The sequence below is a fragment of the Austrofundulus limnaeus genome, unplaced genomic scaffold (genome assembly GCF_001266775.1).
Source record: "Austrofundulus limnaeus strain Quisiro unplaced genomic scaffold, Austrofundulus_limnaeus-1.0 Scaffold2399, whole genome shotgun sequence".
NCBI lineage: Eukaryota > Metazoa > Chordata > Actinopteri > Cyprinodontiformes > Rivulidae > Austrofundulus > Austrofundulus limnaeus.
Genome location: NW_013954801.1, coordinates 3283 through 18746, shown reverse-complemented (window position 1 = coordinate 18746; position 15464 = coordinate 3283). Strand labels below are relative to the sequence as shown.

The 15464-nt window shown below is 38.7% G+C and overlaps 2 protein-coding genes across 2 annotated transcripts in view; one reads left to right on the top strand and one right to left on the bottom strand.

The window, feature by feature from the left end:
* Positions 1-721: 721 nt before the first annotated feature.
* Positions 722-13510, bottom strand: LOC106510924 (nucleosome-remodeling factor subunit BPTF; the record flags this gene model as incomplete). The annotated part of the gene is given in 11 exon segments (XM_013999659.1): positions 722-1194; positions 2854-3015; positions 3279-3392; positions 3509-3786; positions 6711-6945; positions 7158-7375; positions 8054-8168; positions 8938-9068; positions 12428-12577; positions 13052-13277; positions 13471-13510. Coding segments are annotated over 11 exon segments (1807 nt in total), but the record flags the coding sequence as incomplete, so codon positions are not given.
* Positions 5392-15464, top strand: part of LOC106510925 (lengsin) — a gene marked incomplete at its 5' end in the record, with an annotated part of 13049 nt that continues 2976 nt past the window's right edge. The window contains 1 exon segment of the mRNA XM_013999660.1: positions 5392-5558. Within this exon segment, the coding sequence (XP_013855114.1) occupies positions 5392-5558 (167 nt within the window).

Below are 15464 nucleotides of genomic sequence, written 5' to 3'. Positions count from 1 at the left end.
CACGCACGCACGCACGCACGCACGCACACACACACACACACACACAGAGAGCTGAGGTCAAAAACAGGCCAGGGTTTCTGCAGCGAACACAGAAGTAAACACGGCAAATGCAGCATGAAAGTAGAGAAGGCTGAAGTGAAATTCAACGGCACACAGAGGAAAGAAAAACAACAAACTGATGTCAAAGTTGTGCAAAATTACAAACAGAACGATGTTTTGAAGGAAAAGACGGAGGAAGCGGATGACATGAAGACATGGAAAAAAGCGTGACAGAATAAGCAGAAAGGAGCTGCAGACAGCTGCCTCAGTGATGTGACGGTATTCAGGCTTCAGTGTTTCAGCTCTGTGTGAATGGATTCAGTGTTGACACAACGTCTGTGGACACAAACATGCATATGGCTGTCAAGGTCACCTGTTGGTCAGAGTTCAACCTATCTGCTGCAACAACACAAGCCAGGAAAACACACCCACTTTTTCATTTCATTAAATATAAAATTATTTTAGAATAAAACCTTATGAAGTGCTGCACAAAAAGCACAGCATCTTCAAGCTGAAATGCAAACAGATATAAAAACTAACCCCACATTTTTATTTCTAACAGCTGTTTTGTATTAAAAATAATGATAATAAAATAAAATAAAATCCTAAATTGTTTTATGTTTCAAAAAAAATCATTTTAATGAAGTCATTAATCAATAATTTGTTTTGCTTCAAAGTTCAAACAAATGTAGCTTTTTAAAAATACCTTTAAGAAGCAGTTATAGTGAAGAATTTGAATGTAGAGTGACAAACAGAACCCACATCCATCAGAGTTATAACGGTAAATATTCTGAGCTGTATCCCCACTAACATCGTGTTAGACCAAAGTTAGCCAAAACAGAGGAGAAAAAGGCTAACAGTGCACAAGATAAGATAAGAACACAACTAGAGGTTTGATTCTGAAAATAAAAAGAGGCTTTTCCTCACATGGATGAAACATATTTTCTGTGATGGTGCGCGTCAGACGGAAGGCTGACTCACATTCTCACTGATCCACAACATAAACGTCTCGACTTCCTAAATGACACCTTCACATAAACATCCACACAGAAGGAACACTCTGCACACAAACCTCTGATTTTCTTCTCTTTCGGCAGGAGTCATGGTCTTCTTTTGCTTAAGGTGCTCGATTGCAGCGTTCTGTTTCATAACCACCTGAAACAAACAACACAGGAAGGAATGAGCACAAACTCCCTTTTCTTTTAAATAACAGATGAAACTGTTTAAAGGCTGAGATTAAATGGTTACACTACAGAAAACTAGACAACATCCAGAGGAAAAGCAAAAATAAACTTATTCCTGTAGGCAGCAATTGTTTTTTTCCCCATGAATATATAGTAGTAATACAGGAGGATCTTCACAAACAATAAAAAAAGCTTTTGTGTGACATAAATTAGGATTTGTCCCTAATTTAATAACAAGACTGCAGGAGTGTTTAGAACAGCATCTATTCTTAACATGATAAGAAAAAAAAGTCACATTTATTGAAAATAAACAGGCAAATATACAAATTCAACTAGAGAATTTCCATTTCCTGCAAAAATGCAGCACGAATGCTTAAAGGGCTCGACACACGGGAGGCGACGTCGCTCACTCTCCATTCATTTCCTATGGAGCCTGTACGGTGAGGCGACAATCGCTTGCCCTCCTCCAGCTAAGCGACCGCCGAAAATAGTGCATGTGAAATTTCACGCTCGTGCACGTAGACGTGCACACGCGAGCTTGCGACGCGACATATGAAAGTTGAAAAATGTTCAACTTTTGTCGCTGTCGCTTAGCGTACAATCAATCAGCGAGGGTTTTATTGACTGACCAATGAAAGGAGAGTATGCTACACACTGCAGTTAGCTAATACTTTCACCAAGTGATTACTAAAAAGCTTTGTGGGAATTTATTGGCACCAGGGTGAAGTTTATGGTAAGTTTTTCCTCATAAAACTGTATCTTGATGTGTGTTTGTTTTTCAATATCATTAGCATCGCAAGATTTGTTTAGTTTACACGTCCGTAATGCACACCCAGAGTAGAACCAATCAAATTTTGTAAAGACAAGTGATCTGAGAGCGCGATTCGCAACGCTGTGATCGCTATCGCGTCCCGTGTGTCGGGTTTTCACCCTGGCTGCGATGACAGCTGTTAATCGCTGTAGTTTGTCGCTGCCCGTGTGTCGAGCCCTTAATGCTGATTTTTGCAGATAAAAAAGCAGTACAAAAATGTTAATTTGTTGTAAAATTTGCAGAAAAGTAGTTGAAAAGTGGACTCTAGCACAAGGAAGCAGAAATGATCAAGAAGGTGAATTTAGCTGAAAAAGAAAAACTAAAAATACCTGAAATGGCTAAAAAAATGCTTAAATGGCAGAAAACAACTGAAAGAAGTATACAAAGCTTAAATGATCAAAACAGAATTTGACTGAATACAAATAAATAAATAAATAAATTGGCAGAATAGCAAAAAAGAGCATTAAGATAGCCAATAAAAAAGCAAGGAAAAATATCTAAAAATAGCTGAAAAGCCTAAAAAAATTGCTTAAATGGTAAAACAAGATTAAAATTATAATTGCTGAAATGCCAAACGTCATAGCTGGCATGTCCTGAAGGAGCTGAGCATTTTGATGTATAAATTGTTGAAATAGCACCATAATTGTGTAACCAAAGAGGGGAAAACACGGATCATCTCAGTGGTGTGAAGCTTTGTAGCATTCACACAATCACAGACGGTTTGTGCATCAGTCCTGGGAGGTTTGAAAACTCTAAAAGACAAACAGTGTTTGTGTACGTGACAGTGGGTTGTGTCAGTGACTTCCTGCACGCACACACCTGTTTCTGAATAATGTCGCTCTGGTTGACTGCGTTAAGGGCGAGCTCTCGCTTTGCTTCGGCAGCTTGTCTCTTCCTCTGCTGCTGCTGCTCTCTGAGCTGCTGGATCCGCTGCAGTTGCTCTTGGACAGACGCTGCCTGGATGGTAACTACATTTCCAATCTGGACAGAGGTTCGGATGTGGGAATCAAAATGTGCCAGTTGGAATTTGTTTAAATGTAATTTAGTTTGGTTCGGGTTAGCACGACCCAGAGGCTGCACTCAACGAGCGTCTTGGTACTGGAGAAGAATCACTTTTAGTAACATCAAAACATATTTAAGGATTGATTGAATTTGTTCTTATTTTACAAAATAAAAGCTTCTTAGAAAGTTCCTAGAAAGACAGCGTCTGTTAAGTTGAAGTAACGCTGGTTTTGATCCAGTACCTGTCCACCCTGAGCTGAGGTGGTCCCACTCTGTTGTATCTGGATGGGAAGCTGCAGTTTGATGTGCTGTGGCAGAGCACCTCCACCCTGCTGGTTCTGTAGCTGGGCCAGAACCTAAAAACATCAAAAGGTGGAATATTTCAGAAAAAAAAAACCAACAACCAGAACAGTTTATCCACTGATAGCAGCTGAGCTGTGGAGCTGCAGCTCAGCTGCAGTCATCCCTGCACCTGCTGCTGTATCCCAGACATGCTGATGATCTGGGGCGTCTGCTGCAGCTGCATCTGGGAGGCTCCCCCCTGAGCTGTGACCTGCAGCGACGTGGGAGACTGGATGGGCATGTGGGCCTGCGTCTGAGTGGGTACCTGGCCCTGAGGGGCAGCTGAGGACAGGGAGCTAGCGGTGGACAGTGGCGATGCCCCAGCCTGGACCGGAGCGACAGTCTGCTGCCCGGGCTGGGTGGAGGCTTTGTTGTGGGTGGAGGCCGGCTGGCTGGAAGCTGCGGTGGCTGGACAAAATTTAAGCAAAAGGAAATATCAGGAAACTAGTGATAGAATATTTATTAGTGTTGATCAGGGATGTTGTCCCGAGAATTGTGGGGAATTCCCAAAGTCCCGGATGCCAGACAAAAAACCCCCAGCTAGTTTTAGAAATAGCTTCAGACAGCTTTCACACTACAGTTGGAGAATGCAAAGATGATGATAATGTTTTGAATAATAATAATAATAATAATAATAATAATAAATTTAATTTGTAACACACTTTGTGCTACAAGTGGCGGAATATAAAAGATGTAAAATTAGGAACAATAAAAACCACTTAACTTCATATTCTTTGTGTTCAAATACTGAACTACTGCCTACAACGTCTGGTATATTACAACTTGCAGAAAAGTTTCAATATGCATGCTGCTTTACTTTTATTTTCTAAAGAAAAACAATTCAAGTCCATTTCTTTTGATTCTTGTTCTCACTATTGCAAGTCTCATAGTAAAAATGCTTCATAGATACCATTTTTTCTGCTGTTTTTTAATTGGCGTTAATCACAACTACAGCACTGTGTTGTACTTGTTCAGCTCGACTGACATCCAGGTACATGCTGATGTCACATACTGTGTAGAGAGCTATTTTTAGTAACCCTGACCAGCGCTATTGTTCTAAATGTTAAATTTTGAAATTTAATTGAATTCATTTATTCATTTCATTTATAAATAAAAAAATTTATACACAAAAAATAAAAATAAAAATCACACTTAAAATGAAAGGAGGCAGAAAGAAGAAAAAAAATCTTGTAATATCTGCCCCTTTTTTCCAAATTTAATTTCAAGCAATAATGATCAAGAAACAAAAGAAAATAAAAACTTCAATTCCCTTTCAAACAACTTTTGATATACCGTAATTATACAATTTCATATTTCTTTAACAAACATTTTTATCATTCTCTTAAACACATTTAACCAACATTTTTATAAACACCTTCCAGATTATTCCACAGTCTTATCTGTCCTTCAAGTTTGTTCAAATTTTAGGTTTTATAAATATCCCAAGTCCCTTAAGATTATATAAACTTTCTCTCGTAACAAAATATAACTGGATGTTTAAAGGTATTTTTTTATGAGCCTTATACATAATCTGCAAGATATTATAATGAACCAACTCATAAAATTTTAATAATTTTAATTTACAAAATAATATATTCGATGGGTGACAGTAATGTTTTCTGGTGATGATTCTGACGGCCTTATACATAATCTGCAAGATATTATAATGAACCAACTCATAAAATTTAAATAATTTAAATTTATAAAATAATATATTTGATGGATGACAGTAATGTTTTCTGGTGATGATTCTGACGGCTGTTTTCTGTAAAATAAAAATAGGATTTGTGATTGTTTTACATGTTTTAGCCCAGACTTCAACACAGTAAATCAAGTGTTGAACAGTTATTGCATTATATCATGTAAACAGTGTTTTATCGTTACATAAGTTATTCAGAAGCTGCTGAAATGCTCAGTTTCAAAAATATAACCAGTTTTTTTTAATCTAAGATGAAGTTTTAGTGTTTGAAGCCAAACATTGCTTTACAGATCTTTAAAAACTGTTTCTCCCAGATAACGGAAACAAGCCAAGCGAGTCGTCTGGGAACCTGATGGTCATTGCTGCCATGGAGCAGATCAAGCAACAGATCGCTCGAGAAAACATCCACTTTGTGCGGTTTGAGGCGACTGATCTCCATGGAGTGTCCAGGTCCAAGACCGTGCCTGTCCGCTTCTTTCACGTAATGAAGTTTGTCAGCTTCTTCACACATTTTACACATGAGTAATGTCAAAGACAAAACCACGTTAAAATGTTCACTTATTTGCACTAGTTAGTACTTTTATAAAACTCAGAACTAACTAAAATATCTAATTCTTGGTCTTTGATCATACCTTCAGTTCAGAAGCCATGAGCTGGTTTTCTCAAGATATCCCAAAACAATTTCTTAATTTCCTGAAGGTTTTTGTCAAGATGACTGGTTAATTTCCCAATGGTTTTGTTGAGATAACCAGTTAGGTTTTCTCTCGTGCCTCATTCTGTAACCATGAAGATGGCCTGGTCCCCTCAGCTGATCACCCCTGAAGATTAATCTTGGACAATATCTGATGATCGACTCTTTTAAATGAAACCAGAGAGGAGAAGGTAGAAATGACTCAGCCTGGAACTGAAAATATGGATGGAGGACAACAGGTTAGCTTGTTAGTTTGTCGCGCTAGCACCGAGATAATGCATTTAAGACAATACAGCGTTGGCGCTAAAGCTAACAGGCTAATCTGAGGTTGTTCTTCCATGAAGCAGCTCTGTTGTCCTCCATCCATATTTTCAGTTCCAGGCTGAGTCATTTCTACCTTCTCCTCTCTGTCAACGCTCNCAACTCATAAAATTTTAATAATTTTAATTTACAAAATAATATATTCGATGGGTGACAGTAATGTTTTCTGGTGATAATTCTCTTTTCTGTTAAATAAAAATAGGATTTGTGATCGTTTTGAAGGATTTTCCCCAAACATCAACACAGTAGATCAAGTGTGGAACAATTATTGCATTATATAATATAAACAGAGATTTATCATTAAATAAACCCTTTACTTTGTACATTGGTGCAATGGATTTGGCTATTTTTGTTCCTAAATGATTTATATGGGATTTCCATGTCAGGTTTTCATCAATAATGAACCAGAAACTTCACCTCACTGACTCTACAGATCTCAACACCATTGACTCTAAACGGAACATCAACAGTTCTCTTTCTATTAATAAATATCATATAATTAGTTTTATCCAAATTTAATGACAATTTATTACGTTTTTTTTATTAAATGTTGCATCTGGTGCAAAAATTAAAAGTCTTATTTCTCCGAATGCAAACATTTCTGGTTTGTTTTTTTTGTACCTGTGCTTGAAGCAGGTGTAGCTGCGGAGGCCAGCGCGGTGAAGAGGAAGCGCTGCACCTGGCCGTTGGGCAGCGCTGCCTGCATGAGTTGTTGGCCCGGTCCTGGAATGACGGTGACCCCTTGGGGTATCAGCTGCAGCTGGCCGGTGGTCTGACCCTGGCCTTGAACCATCACAGTCAGAGCCTGAGCGGAACCACCGACGCCGGTTAGTCGGTCCGAACCCGCCTGCTGCTTCTGTCAGGAGCACAGACAAAACCTCATCAGCCACACACTCCACTCTATTTACAGCCGATCTCACTCCTCAGAACTGATGAACATAAAATAAATACAGTATATTTGCACCATCATGGCCTTTTTAAAAGATTTCTGCAATAAATAGTCCCCTATGAAAGGTGTTCCTTTCTAAATTTCGGGGCAGCACAGACCAGAGCTTCTCCACCACCAACCTGAGTGAGCTGTGCCAGCTGGGCCATGGTGAGTTTGACCTGGCCTTGGCCCGGTGTCCGCGGGGTGCTGGGTGGCGTTTGGCTTGCTGCCTGTCCCCCTGCGTTGGGGCTGGCAACACCCTGACCAGTTCCTGTGGTGACCGAACTGGCAGCAGATATCGTAGTGGAAACTGGCTGGCCACGGATGATCTGTGTCACTACCTGTTGTCCACCCTGACCTGTGGAGATACAGGACGCAAACTAATGAAGCAGGAACACAGTGGCTCACTTTCCCATCGGTACTACTGACTAGAGATGTCTGATAATATCGGCCTACAGATATTATCGGTCTGATATTAGCATAAAAATGTAAAATATCAACATATCAGTATTGGTTTTTCTTCTGATAACAAAAGCCCGATCGATAAATTAACGGCTGGATTTGACCAAAATGTGTTAATAAATGCTTGTGGTCCAGAAATGTTGGCGCACGATTGATGACATCATCAAATTGGATTTTATCAGGGAGAGCATGATCCAAACTATTGTTTGAGACAAAATGTTAAAAATAAAAATGGCACTTTTTCCATAACTTCAGTGAAATGTTTTTTATTTTGTACAATGTTTCCATTTGGAATGCATCTAGTGGGGTATCAGAGTAAAAGCAGGCAGAGTATCCCTGACAGGAGATATGGGATGTGATGTCACCTTAATATCGGTTCGTAATATTGGTTAATATTGGAATTAAGTGTTGAACAATATTGACATATCGAATGTGGGCAAAAAGTCAACATCGAGCATCTCTAATCCTGATGTATCTTTATCGCCGACTCACACAGAAACGAGGTGTATTTCAGAAAGAAGGAAACAGACTCAACAAATGTGTGAAAACTGAAAACACAATAAGGGTTTAATACCTTGCTGGACCACGAGGGGCGTACGAATAATCGTCTTTCCAACCGCTCCCGACTGCTGGATCGGGGTTCGGATCATTGTCATTCCTGGACAGATCTGACCGCTTCCTGGCAGAACCTGGAGGATATTTTTGAAAAGAAAATGAAAATTTATATTTTAGAGGCAGCAGCAGAAATAAAGTATTAGTTTTGTTAAGTATATATAAAAACTTTAACTTAAAAAATAAGGGATGTAACTATTTGTCCAAGTCATGGATCAGTATGTACCTAGGTATAAGGGTTTATGGTGAGTGGGGATGGATAAAGAACCCATATGAGCGAGAGCCTCGTAAGTGGGCCCATTGCTCTCCCAAAAAAAGAAGACACTGAGCTTTATTCAAACCTTTATGTTCCTTGGATGAAGAACACAAAGTTAGAAACACTCGGTGTTCTGAGCTTCTCTGGATCCACAAAGGGGTCCCCAAGGATTATTTTCCTTTGACTGATCAAAGCCAGGCAGTGGTCTAAGTAGTGCAAAGAGGTCTATAAATCTATGACTATTGTCATGGAGTGGTTGAGCAGGTTGTGCTCAGTTAGGACTCCAACCAAAAATTTGGTCTGTTTATCAGTTCCTGTGCCTATCTACAGTCCGTCGGTATAAGAGTTACAGTTTGGTGCAACATGAAAAAGAAACAAATGATAGGTGCACTTAGAAGTAGAGACAAAAAGCAGGTCATGTACTGTAATGCAGGATTTGTCAGCTGGTAAATTCACTGTAAAATAAAAAAAACTAACTCTATACCGTCTTATCTAATTTAAATGGGAAACAGTAGGTCACAGGCCACGAAGTGCAATAAAAACACCAATAAAAATAGTAACAAAACAAAAGTTTGGACCCAGGTTTGTACCTGCTGTTGGGAACCGGGAGTACTGGGCTTGATATTAAGCGTGGTAGTGCGTGGCTGGAATGTGGTGTAGGTTTGGGAACCACCTGCCGTACTGGATGGGATGATGCCCAACACTTTCTGCTGCACCACGCCTGCAAGAAAAGAAAAAGCACAATGTTCAAGTTGAAGACAGAATTAAAGACAACGAATGGTTAAAAAAACCTTGTGAAACCTTAAATAGTCAAGAATAAATAGATAATATGTAATAGTTAGATATCAACAAAATTGTTAGAAATAAAGAAAATGTGAACAATAAGGAAACTTTGTTTGAAAACCTGTATTTCCAGCAAACGTATCATAAGATACCTTTACTCTAAATCCAACGCACATTCTTTAATATTTACAGATAGAAACATTAGATATTCAAAGACCTGTAATACAATTACTGATGCTACAAGTAAGTAGTTGTTCAGACATTCTGTCAAAAACCCAACCTCAGTTATTTGTAGGCACCTCACTTCGCAGAAGGGCTGGCTTTTAACCACAGTATTTGTAAATATTAGTCAAGCAGGTAAAATAAAAAAAATCTTCAAAGGCTGGCTGAAAGCTTAGTTGAGTTTCCCCCAACATACCTGAACTCCCACATAAATGATGCATGAATTCTACATCTTAAAACTGGAGTCTGACAAAGAGGGCATTTCATATTTGCTCCCTGCCTTCATGAGCTCACGTGAAATGGAATTGGAAACCACAAATGTCACTTTTTTTCTTCTTTTTGCTGCCTTTTTTTCCCTGAGGTTCAGCAACCATTACTGAGCGGGTAAGCCTTTACACATCAAGGGCTTCCCTCTTCAGACCAAGATGTTAAGCCCGCTTGTAAGCCCAGAGAGTTGCTGCTCTGGTCACACATCAAACACGCTTTTCTATGAACTGGTTGTTTTAAGAGCCCGAGGAGTCAGGACCTGAGTGAGTGGAGAGGTATGGTTTTATTGAGAAGGAAGAAGGGGGGGGAAAAATATATGGAGTCCTACTATAGAGGGCTACCTGTCTGGGAAGCAGACCTCAGGGTAAACTTGTTTTCCTACCTAACTTCCTTAAGCCTTTCCAAAATAAATAGAGCACCAAGCAGCCGAGCTGGGTAAACACACACGTCCATTAAATGGTTACACTCCACCTGAACTTAGATTCTCCTTCATGATGACTTCAAAAGAAAGAAAAATCCCTTCCTTTGTATCCTTGTTTAGGATGAGTCTCTTCATTTATTGACTGCAGAGCATTCTTGAAATTAAAACCCATTTTATCCCATTTTTACAATCTTTAAAAATTCAAATTTCATGTTTATTCTCTACAATTCCATGGTTCCTACAGTTTAAGGCAAGTTAAATTTAAGACCTTTTTAATGCCAGGTGAAATTAAATTTAAGACCAATTTCACAAACACAAAGGACAAAACAACAAAAACAGCAGAAACTCACGAATCAAAGCATTTTTGGTTGAATTATTCAAATTTTGCTGATAGACCAATTGTTTTCATCCATATCTAACTGCTTTTTTGTCAAATATAGCAAAAACATCCAGTTTTAAAACTAATTTAATTCCTGGAAATCCTCTAATGACCCAAAATTTGTTGTTTTAGGACCCACAGTGGGTTCTCAACCCCAGTTTGCTGTAGATGAAACCTTAAAGTGCCCGTGACATCAAATTTTTGTGAGAAACATGAATGCATTTTTGGAAAGACATTATTAACAGATTACAAAACAACTGTCACAGGAGTGACAAACAAACAGGAAGTGATGTCAAAGGAGAATGTCCATCAGTCATCACTTATTATAGTCATCCTACTTACAGTGTGTTAACATTTTTAAGACTTCTGAAGATTGATTTAAGACTTTTAAAGGCCTTCTTTTTGGATTGATGAATTCAAGGCCTTTTAAGACTTTTCAAGGATCTGCGGGAACCCTGAATTCTCTCAACTTAAATCAAGTTAATCTGTACAAAAGAAAAAAAATTGTATAGGTCTTCTGGACGGGTTCTTCTCTAATGAAACGTWTCGTCTCTCCTCCAAGAGACTTCTTCAGTCTGAGAGTTTCAGGCAAAATTCAGGCTTTTAAGCACTGCCTCCATGTGAAAGATAATCACACACACGACAGGCCCTGGAGCAGTGTGGTTATCCTGACTGGGCTTTCCTGAAAGCAGACAGGAAACACAGACAGGATTCCATGCAACCTTCAGGTGAAAATGAAGACCCCAAACCCAGACCCAAACCAGTGGTTATTCCGTATGCTGCGGGTGTTTCGGAGAAACTGAGACGTTTATTTTCTAAACATGATGTCCCAGTGGCTTTCAAACCCCAAAACACATTACGGCAAAGGCTGGTTCACCCCAAAGATCCGGTGCCCCGGCACAAACAGAGCAATGTTGTATATGCTGTTAAGTGCCAGGAGGACTGCGACCAGTTATACATCGGGGAAACAAAGCAGCCACTGTTCAAAAGAATGTCCCAACACAGACGAGCTACATCTAATGGCCAGAACTCTGCAGTTTTCACTCATTTACAGGCCAGCGGTCACTCTTTCAGAGATGAGGATGTTCTCATTCTTGATAGAGAGGAACGTTGGTTTGAGAGAGGAGTAAAAGAAGCCATTTTTGTGAAGAAAGACCGTCCATCATTAAACAGAGGTGGAGGCCTCCGTTTTCAGTTGTCCCCCTCCTACAATGCTGCTATTGCCAGTATCACTCCACCCCCTGTTAACAATAAGTGTTAATTAGGTGTCAAAGATAGCCATGTGATGTATCAGTCACATGGAGGCTGGGCTTAAAAGCCTGAATTTTGCCTGAAACTCTCAGACTGAAGAAGTCTCTTGGAGGAGAGACGAAACGTTTCATTAGAGAAGAACCCGTCCAGAAGACCTGTACAAATTTTTCTTTTTGATTTTTTTACCTGGATTACTGAGATGCATCAGGACATTAATCTGTGAACCTAAAACGGCCCGCCCACGTAACAAACTGAGTCAACACTATAAATGACAGACAATTAATGAGCAACATTCTCCCTGCTGTAACTTCACAGGCCTAAGCAAACCTTCGTCTCATTTAGAATAAACATATTCAAGTTAAATGAAGCGCATGTAAGTTCGAACAGATTAAGAAAATTAGGGTTGTAACACAACCAGGATAAAGCTGCTAAGCTAAAAAAAAAACATTTATTTATAAAGTTATAAAATGCAAAAGGAATGCATAATTTAAGGCAAATGTGTAGAGTTTTAAAATGAACTTTTCAGGGATCTGTGTGCAGTTTTTGGCACACCTAAATGTTTACAAAGGTTTTTAGACGAAAATGCTGGATCTAATCTCGAACACATCTTAAACGTCTCAGGTGTGGTGAGGTGAAGCAAAGAAAACTAACATACATGCATCCTGAAATCCTTACTGAAAGAAAGTAATGAATACGCCGACTAAATGCAACTTGTACCCTCTCTCTTTGCGGTGTGACTTAATAAAGCCAACCGTACCTCCTTGTGTCGTTGGCACGTTAACCGTGACGATCTTGCTGTTGGCAGGCAGCGGCAGCTTTGTGGTCACCACCTTTCCACTGGCCGACGTTCCTGTTATGTGTAACGTATGTCCACTAGATGTGGCCACCGTGGTCTCCGCACCCGCTCCTAATAAAGTAAGCAAACACAAAATAGGAAAATAGTGTTTGTTACCGTAAACCTTGTTGTTATGCATTAAATTTCTGACTAAAATCATGTAGGAACCCAACAGTAGAGACTAAAAAGTGAACCAAAACATTTCAAGGTCACATGATAACATAAATAGCAGCTAAATAAAGTTGTGAATGCCTTTTTCAGTGTTTCCCCTGGAATATTGGCCTGGGTGGTGGGCGTTTCAACATAGAATGTTGATTGACAGCAGAACTATACTAGTATTTATTAAAAAAGAGTGCATCTTTTTAAAATAAAGCAGAGCGTGAAAGAGTCTGTAATTTAATTAGCATTAGTTGAATCTTATAATTCTCCCTTTTACTAGAATGAATGTGTGTGTTAGGTGAGGTGGTCCGTTTTGTTTGACAGGGTGGGCCGCACTCCTTGTACACCGATAGGGGAAACACTAAGGTCAGCCTTTCCCTGATTTACCTTGTGAGCTTTGACCCTGTTTGACCCAGGTGGCGAACGACTGCTGGAAGTTTTTGTTCTGCTGGAATGTGACGGGGGTGCACATCTTGGTGGACAACACCACTTTGGCACTGGGGGTGCCCTGGCCCGAAATGGAGCCGACGATGACCTTTGGTGAGGCAGCGGGCGTTGCAGCGGTTCCTGCTGGTGTAGCTGTGACTGACCCTGATTTCTGTTCAAGACGTTTCTGAGATGAAACAGAACATTGCACAGAATGAGACAGACTTTAAAAGAAAAGGTAACACTTTGAACCCTATATAAACAAATAATTTTATTTTTATTCATGAATTCCCACACACAAAGGTCTTGCTTAAATTAACCAAAAGATCACGTGTTTTTTTATCAATCATCACATATCAGCTGAAGAAAAGCAAACTTACTTTTGCCTGTTCTGCTGCCTGAGCTTTCTCTTTCTCCACCCTGAAAAATGAACAAAGAAATTTTAATATTTGCAGTACACCAGAAAAATAAATGCATGTGAAAGCTGTTTTTTAGTCATCAAGATATACAAAAAAAAAAAGAAAAAAAAAAAGAATAAAGCTGCTTTAGAAAGTTTGGCATGTTGAGATGAGTTATCTTTAGCAGAGATGAATGGGATCAATCTTGTGCCAGCAGGAATTGAATTTGAATTGCTCAGATTGAATCTGAATGTGCATAATTTGAAATTGAATGCATTGGTTTGAAAATGAATTTTACTAAATTGAAACTGAATTTAAAGTTTTGTATCTGAATTAATTTGCTTTGAAACTGTATTTTGGTTGATTAAAAATTCAGTTTGACTACTTTCACTTTTAGTTCCATAATTCAGATTTTTGTATCACATGTTTTTGAGAAAGCCAGCCAGAGTAATCAAACACAGATCCACAGATTTATGTTTCACTTTGGTGAAGTTTCCCTTCTGTAATGTAACAGAGTTGATGCAATCCACTGTAAACGTGACAAAAACAGACAAAGTTATTTTATTGCAGTGATTAATTTGATCTATATATAGAAAATGTTACATTTACATCACATCATGGATCACATATTGATCAGATGATGCTGCTGACTGATCCATGATGTGATGTAAAATGTAACATTTTCCATAGGTAAAATTAATCACTGCAATAAAATAAGTTTGTCTGTTTTTGTCACTTTTACGGTGGATTGTATCAACTCTGTTACATTACAGAAGGAACGATTCCCCAAAGGGAAACTTTATAAAGGACCAGGATGTGACACAAAAATCTGAATTATGGAACTGAAATTGAAAGTAGTCAAACAGATTTTTTAATAAACCAAAATACAGTTTCAAAGCAAATTAATTCAAATTCAAAACTTTAAATTCAGTTTCAATTTAGTGAAATTTATTTTCAAACCAATGCATTCAGTTTCAAATTATGCACATTCAGATTCAATCTGAGCAATTCGAATTCACTTCCTGCTGGCACAAGATTTATCCCATAGAGACGGCATCACATTTGTGGGAATATGGCTTAAGCCTGGTTTATACTTCAATATGATGTGAGCCAGCAGATCTGTGTTTACCATCATTTCGGGCGTCTTTTTTTGAACGAGTATAAATGGGTTGAAGACGTGGCAGGGAATAAATGATCATAATTTCTCCTCTGCCCTCTCAATGTAACATGTAAAATGCATATCTAAGCAGATAAACAACAATAGTGATGGCAAGACATATAGTTTTGTTCACTCAACAATGTATCTGTGTTGGGTGAGGAGTCGCAGGAAGAAAGCTGTTTATCTTTTCTTGTTTTTGACAGAGCTGGAAAGAAGGCAGCAGGTTCACATGCTCAGTAGGCTCAGACCAGCTGCTCGTCAGCTGTGCATCTTTCTAATTCAACAACCGGCTTCTGGGAACAGATTATTTTCAGAAAAATGACATGCAGGACACGTTGCTCAGGGTGTTGCTTCACAGTGCTGCACTGCTTCAAATGAATCTGACTGGAGTAAACGCACACGGCAGGTTTTTACCCAGGAATAATAGATGGAGTTTACTCTAGAGCTGTACCAAACGATTATTTTCTAATCGATTAATCTAACGATTATTTTTTTCGATTGATCGATTATTCCAACAACAAATCTATACGTTATTCTGATGCGAGTGCACTGGAAATTTAAAATGTTTTCATCAAATTAACAAGAACAGTTCTTTAATATTGTAATATTTTCTGTAATAGTTTTTTCATGAACACAAAATATGCACTCTAGAGTCAATTCTTTAACAAAAAAAGCTTAAAAGATTTAACATCAACATAAAATCTCAACCAAAGCATATTAAATTCAACTAAAAGAAATATAGTGCAAGATGTTAACAATCTAACAAATGAACTAAATCATGCAAAATTCAAGTCACTCTGGAAAAACTATAATAAAC